This window comes from Dipodomys spectabilis, unplaced genomic scaffold (genome assembly GCF_019054845.1).
Source record: "Dipodomys spectabilis isolate Male_0828 unplaced genomic scaffold, ASM1905484v1 ptg000594l, whole genome shotgun sequence".
NCBI lineage: Eukaryota > Metazoa > Chordata > Mammalia > Rodentia > Heteromyidae > Dipodomys > Dipodomys spectabilis.
The window spans coordinates 182,102-192,622 of NW_024871271.1; the positions used below are offsets into that span (position 1 = coordinate 182,102).

General features: G+C 63.3%; 1 protein-coding gene across 2 annotated transcripts; it reads right to left on the bottom strand.

Moving 5' to 3' along the window:
• Positions 1-4,607: 4,607 nt before the first annotated feature.
• On the bottom strand, positions 4,608-10,521 carry Hgfac (HGF activator). 2 transcript variants are annotated; one of them, XM_042671043.1, is made up of 14 exons: positions 10,396-10,521; positions 9,690-9,876; positions 9,498-9,594; positions 9,324-9,403; positions 8,750-8,872; positions 8,504-8,635; positions 7,801-7,911; positions 7,545-7,719; positions 7,292-7,380; positions 6,964-7,018; positions 5,989-6,128; positions 5,634-5,774; positions 5,214-5,362; positions 4,608-4,857 (listed from the first exon to the last, which is right to left on the bottom strand). In XM_042671043.1, exons 1-14 carry the CDS (start codon positions 10,495-10,497, stop codon positions 4,675-4,677), a joined length of 1,764 nt encoding a protein of 587 aa, XP_042526977.1. In that variant the 5' UTR covers positions 10,498-10,521; the 3' UTR covers positions 4,608-4,674. The 2 variants fall into 2 exon arrangements, with proteins under 2 accessions (XP_042526977.1, XP_042526976.1); XM_042671042.1 differs by having other exon boundaries at positions 6,964-7,213.

Below are 10,521 nucleotides of genomic sequence, written 5' to 3' on the forward strand. Positions count from 1 at the left end.
CCCTTCAGGTGTAACATGCACCCCGCCCACTAAGAGCCCAGGTCCACTCTGACCCCGAGCCCGGCTTGCTCTGGTGAGTGAAAGCCAGTGGAGATGCACAGGCCCGCCCGGGGCGCAGGCCAGCCTGCCGGGCAGGGCGAGCGCTGTGTGGCCCTCTCGGCCTGGCTCCAGCCAGCGGCCCTCTGTCCTCAGAGGCCGAGCAGCCCCAGATGCACTGACTCTGCATCGAGAGAGGGATGCAGGACACCCCAGCCCCCACACGGAAGACCCGCCTCCCACAGCCCCGCACCGGTGACCAACCCACGCGAGCATGAGCTACATTAAAGGAACCGAATTCATGTCTCTGAGCTTTGAGGTCATTTGTGGCACAGAAAAATCTTCATGACATAAGCAGCATCTGTAGAGCACTGGAGTCTCGATCAAAGGAGAAGCCTGGATTCAAGTCACCACAGGAAGGGGACTCAGCTCCTAGCACCCAGCCTGAGCAAGACCCCAGCATACAGGACTCAGCCTCAGAGCACCATCACCCACATCTGCATGTACCACAGCAATGCTGCAGTGTGCCGATGCCCACACAGGTCACCCCACAAATAGCAGTTACACTTAAAACAGGTTTCTTGAGCCGGGCACCGGTGGCTCATGCCTGTCATCCTAGCTACTCAGGAGGCTGAGGTCTGAGGATCACAGTTCAAAGCCAGCCCGGGCAAGGAAAGTCCATGAAACCCTTATCTCCAATAAGTCACCAGAAAACTGGAAGTGGCACTGTGGCTCAAGAGGTAGAGCGCTTGCTTTGAGCTGAAGAGCTGAAGGACAGCGCCCAGGCTCAGAGTTCAAGCCCCAAGACTGACAAAAAAAAAAAAAAAAAACAGGGTTCTTGGTGGCAGCAATGGAAGCCAAAAGCTGTGGGACATCCTCTAGATGTTGGCAGAAAGTACCTACTGATCCATCTGGGATCACATGGTGGGCAATCTCAAGGGGACAAGGAGGGATAAGAAAGAGGGACTGAGGACAAGAGGTTGATGGGATGCCTTTGTGCGCGCACAGAAGTGTCGCCACGAAGCCCCGCGCACAGCTGATGCATGCTAATTTCAAAAAACCTTCATGGGACTGCCACCGCTGGATGGTGTCTCTCCACGTTCATGCATTAGAACCCAGTCCACAGGTTCCTACAGCGGTGGTGTGGCTCAGACTGTGAGGTGGCCCTGGCGGCTTCACGAGAAGAGGCCCTGAGACCCGAGCTGGCAGCTGGCCCCATCCCAGCCTCAAATAAACTTCTTTATAGTTTACTTATCTCAGTGTTTGTTACAGCAACTGCAAGTGGATTAAGATAACACGCAACTCAGTGGCAATAGCTGTGAAGAATGAGACCGTGTCATAAAAGTGTAACTTGTTACAGCTGGATTAGAAAGAAACACAGTTCCCAGCTAGTTCCTTTACAACTGAAAACACTTTCTGTTGGTAGGTGCCAACCAGTGAAGAAAATATCAGGCCAGGAATTGTTACGGCTGAATCCTACCAACTTCCAAGTATCATTCTAATCTTACACCATATCTCTCCTAGAAGTTTGATGAAACAAGGAATACACTAACTTGTTATAACCGCCATTCAAAGACTGTAAGAACAAAAAGTATAGGCTGATCTCATCCAGACTCATAAATGCAAGAACCCCAAGCAAGATTATAAGTACATCAAAAATGTAAAACAAGGACAGAAAAATCACCAGGCAGCCAACACAAGCACCACTCTAACTGCTACGCAAAACCAGCATGCAACTGCTAGGATTCCAACAGGCTGGCCCAGCTGTTAGACACAAGCAAGAGGGGTCTGTTCCCCAGGGCCCAGTCAGGGTGAGGGGCTAGGTGCCTGGGAGTGAGCAGCTCCTTAAACCTTTCGTCAAGGGAAATCCTAAACGAACCCTCTAGTTCCAATTGCTCTTTGTTGAAGCTGGGCCTGCTGGGCCATACATGACTCCTCTCCGGCTAGCTCTGCTGCAGAGAACACAGGCTGGGGTGGCTCAAGTCATTCTCAGGATGAGAAGACCCCATCTGCTGACAGCACAGACTCCTCCCTTGAGCCTGTGGCGTCTTGATGAGGAGCCGGTGAGAAGACCCAGCCTCCACGCCCATCCCGTGTCTGTCCCTCTGCTGCCTTGAACTTGGGGCTGACCTTGCTCAGCTCTGCACACAGACACATTAAGCATTACAAATGTTTTTGTCCAGAACTATAAGACAGGGTGAGCTTGGCCTAGACTTGCCAGTCTCTTTCTTCTCCTCTCAAGGCCGACTCTACCATGAAGGGAGGGAAGATCTCTGCCTGCCATGAAAAAGAGGTGACTGTTTGCTGGGTGCCAGTGACGCGTTCCCAGCTGCTTGTTCCTAGCTGCTCAGGATCTGTGGATTGAGGTTCAAAGCAGGCACAAGCAGACTAATCTGAAAGGTTCTATCTCCAATTAACCAGCAAAAAGTTGGAACTGGAGGCATGGCTCAAGTTGCAGAGCAGCAGGTGCAAGTGGAAAAAGCCAAGCGAGAACAGAAGATCTGAGATAAAGCCCCAGAACTGGCGCACGCGCGCACACACACACACACACACATCACTCTCTCTCCCCTTACTGGCCTATCATCCTGTCTGTAACCCACTCAGACTCTGGAGCAGAGAAGCTGGTAATTTAACTAATCTCCCTCTTCCCCCTTGTCTGGCCCCTGAATGACACCTGCCTTCATCCTCAACCCTTGTCTCTCAGGTATTGGCACTTCTGGAACAGAGCCTCTGGACATGAATCTAGAGAACCTCTTCTCAATGTATAAAGATTCTTCCAGACGTGGGTCTAGAAGGCATCTTCTTCATCTAAAAAGATTCTCTCTAAATAGCTATAGCCCAAGTCCTGGAGCCAAGACTTCAACTAAGAGATCTTAGGCCATAATTCAGCCTTGACACCGAGGCGGCCCCCAGAGGGCCACAGAAGCCAGCACCCCAATGTCACTTCCCTCGCTCTCATCTCCTCCCAGGGCTCCCGATAAGTCGATGCGATGCAAAGCACTCAGAGCCCCAGACACTCTCCTCAGAATCAGCTTCCTGAGACAGAGCCCCTCAGACAAGCCCAGCTCAGCCTGTAAGGAAATGGGAGACACACCTAGCTCAATGCCCTCCTCTGCAGGAATGCAAGGCTGGCTTGATATCAGATTGTAAGTATCAGGCGTCACATCAATGGATCCAAGGAGACATCTGTACACTGATCAGCAGAAGAGGAAGAAGTGGCCAGGTGCAGGGGCTCATACCTATAACCCCAGCTACTCAGAGGGCAGTGACCAGGAAGGTCATGGCTTGAGGCTAGCCCAGGGAAAAAGTTGACTTTAACCAATAGCAAGGCATGATGGTCTGAGCTTGTCAGCTATGGCAGGATATGTAAATAGGAGGATCATGGGTATGTAAATAGGATATGTAAATAGGAGGATCACAGATATGCAAATATGATATGTAAATAGGAGGATCATGATCCAGGTCAGCAGAGCCAAAAAGCAAGACTATCTCAGAAATAACCAGAGTAAAAAGAACTGGAGATATGGCTCAAATGGTAGAGCACCTCCTTGAGTGAAAAGGCAAAGGGACAGCATCCAGGCCCTGAGTTCAAGCACAAAGATAGTAATGGTAATGGTGTGTTACAGTGAGGCAAAGGTGTTCAGAAATCCGAGCCACACCCGCCCTCTGCCTACCTCCTGAGACACTGCGGCTGCCTTCCGGCCGTGACCAGCAAGCACACACTTTGCTCAGCTCCAGAGCCCTGAGGGCCATGGGCAGGATTTTAAGCAAAGGAGAAAGTACGGCAAGCACGGAGACTTGAGCAGTTGTCGGGGCGGAAGTGGCACAGGCTGTGGCTCCCCAGAGGGAGAGGCCCGGGTTGCCCGTGGCCGCCTGCGGAGGAGGCCGGGCGGAGAGGACACACCGGCTGTGCCCTTCTTAGGCCACGGCCCCTGGGGGCAGGACTGGCCGCGGCGTGTCCCTGGCCTTGGTCCCAGTTCCGATGGCGTCCAGCACCAGGCACTGCGGCGTCTGCTGGCCTCTGCCCCGCCCTGGCCGGTTTCCCTGCCACGCCCTGTTTCCAGCAGGGGTTCCTGTGCTGGACCAGCCCCCTCCCACTGCACACGGGGCTGGGTGGTCCGACCCGTGTTCCCACCACGCTCCCTCCCCCCCCCCCCGCCCGCTTCCCATTATACCAACTCAGCATCCGGCTCCAGGGGGTGCAGCGGCCCAGATGGTCACCATCTGTGACGTGTGTGTGTGGCCCTGCTCCCAGCCCCCTCAGAGCAATCACGGCAGAGCGACTGGCAAGCAGCCCATCATCTCGATGGTGGCCAGAGGCAGTCCCAGGGAGGCTGTTGTCTTTGGGGCGTCATGGCCCTGGGGCTGCTGGATCAACCCCCTGTTCACCGCCTGAGTGGACTCGGCCCACATCCTGCCTTGGGACAGCTCAGGTGTGGCCTTGGCTGCCCAGGCCTGCCAGGGGTGGTGGCAGGATCTACAACCATGAGCTGTCCAACCATGACACTGTCCACAGCCACGGGCCTAGGCAGTGTCCTGCGGGAGCCAGAGCAGCGGCTATGTGGGCCAGGTCCTTGGCTACATCTTTATTTCGGGTGAGATGGAGAAAGGGAAAGAGCATCACGCCCCCTGGGGGTCTCAGGAGGGCGCTGCAGGCCGCTTGGAAGGCCTGACCCGGTCATTGATCCAGTCAACGTAGCTGGCTACGCGGGTGTAGACGCCTGGCTTGTTGCGTCGCCCGCAGCCGTCTCCCCAGCTGATGATGCCATAGAGGTAGACCACCCCGTTCTTCTCGCAGGCCAGGGGCCCGCCCGAGTCCCCCTGCAACAGAGTCGCAGATCAGCGCCACCCACTGGTACCTGGGTGGCTGGGGAGGCGCCTCCGACAGCATGGCCTGCTGGGTGACGCTAGGGACCTCCTAAGCCACTGGCTGGGCGCTTGAGCGTCATCTGGTATCTGTGACCCTGAGCCACCTCTGCCTCGGTATTCCCAACTGATGGAGGAGGCTTCTCCCCTGGCCACGTAGACTCGTCCAGTAAGTTCCTGTGCTGGGTGCATCACCAGTGCGGCAGGCACATCCCTGCCACGGGTCCCACCTGGGTCTGGGCACACCCAGAGGCGGCAGACTCCACCAAGCCCCAGCGCGAGGTCCAGGCAGGGTGCAGCGCTCGGCTCACCTGGCAGGCATCCGACTTGCAGTCAAAGTAGCCGGCACAGAGCATGTTGGGGCTGATGTCTGCGCCGTACACCTCCGGGCTGCTGCATTTGTGGTCAGCCACCAGGGGGACTAGGGCCTCCCGCAAAGAGCTGGAGTAGCCGCTCACGTCTGCGGGACACAAGCTGGCTCAGCCGGCCTACTTCCCCGGCCACCGCCCCCAGGGCCAGTGCTGGGCTACAGCTACTCATGCTCGTCCACGTGGCCCAGCCCCCGACCTGCCACTTCCACCCACCCACGCTCGTCCACGTGGCCCAGCCCCCGACCTGCCACTTCCACCCACCCACGCTCGTCCACGTGGCCCAGCCCCCGACCTGCCACTTCCACCCACCCACGCTCGTCCACGTGGCCCAGCCCCCGACCGCCACTTTCACCCACTCACGCTCATCCATGTGGCCCCAGCCTGCAATCTGACACTTCTGCCCAGCAGGAAAGGAGCTGCCGGCCTCGGGCAGGCAGATGGGCTGGACGAACTGGGAGCGGACAGCACAGCGGTCCCCCTTCTTCTTCAGCCGGATCAGGACTGGGTGGAAAGAGGCCGGGGGTCAGCTTGAGAGTGGGGCCCACGGTGGATGGGGTCCTGGGGGACCGCCGCAGGCTCACGGGGCTGATGCCGGAGGCTGGGAAGGAGCCAGCCAGGCCTCCTCCTGCCCAGTGAGGCCGTGCCCCTGACTCCCGCCCGCATCAGGGTTCTGATTTGGGGTACCCAGGTCTCCCGGCCTGGGGGGCCCGCTCACCGAGGTCATGGTTGCTGGGGTTGAACACGGAGTACAGGGAGTAGGGCACGTACTTCTCAATGCCGAACGTCTGTGTCACGTCCGTTGTTTGGTTGAAGAAATGCTGGCCCAGCACTACCGACACGCTGTCCCTGGGGGGGCTGGACAGCGGGGTGGACGGAGCAGGGACCTGGGCCTCTCCTCAGGCCACCCAGGCTGGCTTCCCCCACCATGGCAGAGCGGAAGGCCTGTGTCCCTGTGAAGGCTCCTGGTGCCAGGCTCCGGCCACTGCCACACTCAGGAGCGGACCACAGCTGCCACCAGAGCCCTGGCCTGACACCCCCCCAGCTCTGACAACCCCAGAGCACACCCCAGCTGTGCCTTCCCGGGCTGTGCTGGGGGTGGACGCCTGGCCGGCCTGGAGCCTCCTCCCGACGGCATCCCCAGACACAGCCCAGGCCTTCCCAGGGCCGGCCAGGGCTTTCCTCCCTGCACTGCTCAGACTCAATGTCTCCCTGTGGGAGCAGGATGGGCCTCAAACCCCCACTGCTGGCCGCTGCAGAATGGGCTGGGCCTCAGTCTCCCAGGTTTGGCAGGGCCTGGGAGCTCTAATGTGCAGCCCCCTGGTTCCCTTCTCCAAGGGGATGCTCTAAACACGTAGGCAGCAGGGCCAGGAGAATGTGCGGCCCCCTCGCCAGCGCCCCTAACACCACATTTCCAGGACGGACGGGGTCTGAGCCAGGGAAGAACCACACCCAGCCCCCTGCCCAGGTGCACCCCCTGTGGATGCCCCACCCCTGAGCCCCACAGGAGGGGCTCTGCACCCCAGTGCCCAGCAGGGCTGGGGTGGTCCCACAGGAGCGAAGGAGGTGTGGTCACCGGGGACGGGGACCAGGCCAGGCCCACCGGTGACAGAGCCGCTGTGTGCGGTGGGCTGGGGACGTGGTGGAGGGGGGATGGCCGGGCAGCGGGCACGGCATGGGGACCAGCGCGCACCTGTTAGAGAAGCAGTGAGCCGCGGACAGCACCCAGCAGGTGTGGATGAGGCTCCCTGCGCAGAAGTTGTGGCCAATGTAGATGGCGGCCAGCCAGGGGTGGGAGCCGGGGAGGGCCGACGAGCCACCCACGATGCGCGGCCTCAGGAATGTCCTTTTCCTGTGCCTCCTGCCGCAGGTCGGCCGTGTGGCCGGCGCTGGCAGGGCCAGCAGGACCCCGGAGGCCGGGGGCTGGGCTCTGCTCAGGGATTCTGGGAGCAAAGGTCACGGGGTCACACCGAATCCCGCAGGTGGCCTCCCAGCCCTTCCTGGGGAGCCCCGGGCCACACCCCCGCAGGCCTTCAGGTCACAGTACTCCCACGACAGCACGTCGTCCTTCACCACATAGCACCAGGGCCTCTCGTCTTTGTCTGGGTTCCTGGGGACAGGCAGCAGATTGGAGAGGGCGGGGTCTGACCGGACACCCACCATGCCGTGCGGAGCCCTGTGGGCCTCCTGGGGGGCAGTGCCCGGGCGTGCCTCACGGGGGCTGCCCTGCCCCCCGCCCAACCCCCCAGAACAAGGCGGCCACCGGGTGCTGACCGGCAGTAGGCATGGGGGCCTAGGCCGAGCAGCGCGGCGGCGCCCACCGAGTCCACGTGCAGCTCCTGGTAAAGCAGCTCCGAGTTCCAGGCCAGGCAGCCCAGGCCCGAGGCAGCTGTGGTGGCCACGCCGCGGTACTGGGTGCCATTCCCCAGGAAGCAGTGTTCCCCGGGCACTGTGGCACAGGGCAGGGGTGAGGCAGGGGCTGTGGGGGACCCCAACACACCCCACGCGGTGCGGCGGACGCGCAGCTCACCGATGTTGCAGAGCCGCCCAGCATAGCCCGGGGGGCAGGCGCAGACGCTGGTCCCAGTGCCCACGATCAAGTGGCAGGTCCCTCCATTGAGGCACGGGTGGCTGGGGCACGCTGGGGGGGGAGCTGGGAAGCTAGGCGGGGGCCACGTGGAGCCCTGCCCCCCGCCCCCGCCCCCTGCCCCCCGCCCCCCCCGCCGTCCGCCCCCCCGCCCCCCACCCCGCGCCGTCCGCCCCCCGCCCCCCCCCTGCCCCCTGCCCCCCACCCTCCGCCCACGACCTCCGCCCCCGCTCTCCACCCTCCGCCCTCCTTCCTCCACCCCCAGGCCCTGCCCCCCGCCCCCGCCCCCCGCCCCCCCGCCATCCGCCCCCCGCCCCCCACCCCCCGCCCCCCCGCCGTCCGCCCCCCGCCCCCCGCCCCCCCACCCCCCGTCCCCCCCCACCCGCCCCCCGCCCTCCACCCTCCGCCCTGCACCCTCCGCCCCCCGCCCCCATCCCGCCCTCACCCCCGCCGTCCGCCGTCTGCCCCCCCGCCCCCTCACCCCCGCCCCCCCACCCCCGCCCCCCCCTCCGCCCTCCACCCCCCCGCCCCGCGCCCTCCGCCCCCCCCCCGCCCTCTGCTCCGCCCTCCACCCCCACCCTGCGCCTGGCTGGGTGAGGGGACACCCCGCCCGCCCGCCCAGACCTCCCCGCCCGGCCAGTCAGACCTGTGTGATGCGCATCCTCGCAGCGAGCCCGGCCCTCCCGGCAGGTGCACTGCTCCACACGCGCCCCCTGCACCCGGGCCCAGCGCTCGGCCGGCTCCAGGTACTCATGGCGGGTCTCGTCAAAGCATTTCTCTGGAGGCCACACAAGGGGCCCCATGTCCAGAAACTGCAGTCCCCCCACGGCCCCCTCTCCCCGCCGGGCCGCCGGGGCCCGCCTCGGGTCCCCAAGCCCCCGGGCTCCCTTACCTGTGCCACAGTCCTTGCCCGTGAAGGCCGGGGGGCAGGCGCAGTGGTAGGACACAGGGTCCTGGGTGTTGGAGCAGGTGCCCCCATTGAGGCAGGGTCCAGAGGCACAGGGGTCAGGGACCGCTGGGGATACACAGGGCAGTGAGGCGTGGGGACAGGTGTCTTGGGGCTCCTCATCACCCACCGGCTTGCCAAGGGCCTCTGTTGAGTCTTCAGATGCCCCCCTCCCCACCCTGTCCTCAGGGGCACCGGCCTCCCCTTCCTCCCAGCGCCCTCCACCTGCTCAGGGGCTCTGAGCACAGAACCCACACTACCAGGGGCGCGGTGGCCAGGGAGGGAAGGCGGGCCCGTGGTCACCCCAGCTCCTGTGTGTGGCCACAGCATTCTGGGGTCTGACCACCAGAGGGCGCCGTGGCCCCGCTGATGGCCGTGGCGCTACCCGGGCCTCTCCTGGGAGAGGTGCTGTCCCCAGAGCCTTCCCCAGGCCGCTGCCGTCTTCCTCTTGGCTCGCTCAGAGCTTTGACCCCCCACTTCGCGGCTGGGGCCCAGGCTGTCCCCCCGCCCCGGCACCCACCTGGGCCGTCCGCGGGCAGGGCAGCCTCCACGCAGTAGCCCCAGGCCCTGTCGCGGTCATAGTTGTGAGTTGTCGCACACCTGGGGAGCAGTGTGAGCGGTCACGAGGCGTCCGAGCCCCCGTGGGCAGGCCGGACCCGGCCGGACGATGGCCTCTGCCCCAGACGGAGCCTACCACTTCCTGTGGGCGCTTCCCTCCGAGGTGCAGGAGTGCACCACGCGGCCACCATAGCGGAAGGGGAATCTGCAGGGCTGCCCGGCCTCCGTGAGCACTGCAAGAGCCCAGAGCGAGGTCCCCCACCGCCCAGCCCCCCCCAACAGACTCCCGCCTGCGCCACCCGGAGGGCCTTCCCCGGAGCCTGCTCACCTGGGCCCTGGGGGCTGAGGCCAGAAGGGGCTGCCTTGGGCAGAGGAGAGAGACCCCCACTTTGGGACCCCTGGGTCACAGCCTTCGGAGCCCCAGTGGCTGTGGCCTCGGGGGTCACAGAGGTCGCAGGGACTGTGTAGATCCCAGGGATGTCCGTGGCATTCGGTCCCTGGGGATCCGTATGGTTCTGGTGGCATCAAAGGGCAATGGGTACACTGTGGGAGACCCCTCCCCCCAGCCCGCCCACCGTGCGGGCAGGCGGCCAACACCAAGCCTTGGTTTCCCTCTTGGGGCCTCTGAGAGACACTGACTGTTCCCGAGGCCTGAGCTGGGCCTCCACCCCCAGCCCGGTCACTCAACTGCTGGCCCCGTGGCACAGCCAGAGAGCCAAGCTGCCCCTCGGGAAGTCCTGGTGTGGCCAGAAAGAGCTGGAGACCCTTAGAGTGCCCCACCCCTGGCCTTCAGCCTGGCCCAGCGGAGGCGGGGCCCCACAGCCACAGGGCGAGGTCGAATGGGGCCAGTGGGCCCAGGGGAGGCCTCGTGGGGCCAGGCCCCCGGGCGCCCAGGCCTCCTACACTCTGTGGCTCCTGGCAAGGACCGGCTTTCTGCTCCCAGCCGAGCCTCAGCCCACTCCACGCCGCTGTCCCGACCCCTCCCACCTTTCCCCGGAGCCCAGAGCAAGCCCAGGGTGTGGTTGGGCACTCACCCCGCTGGCCAGGGGCCCCCGCAGCAGCAGCAGCAGCAGGATTGCACAGGGTCCGGGGAAGGTGGGAGAGCAGGGCTTGGGGACCCAGGCCGGGCTCCCCATGGCTCCTCCTGGCTGGCCACAGGG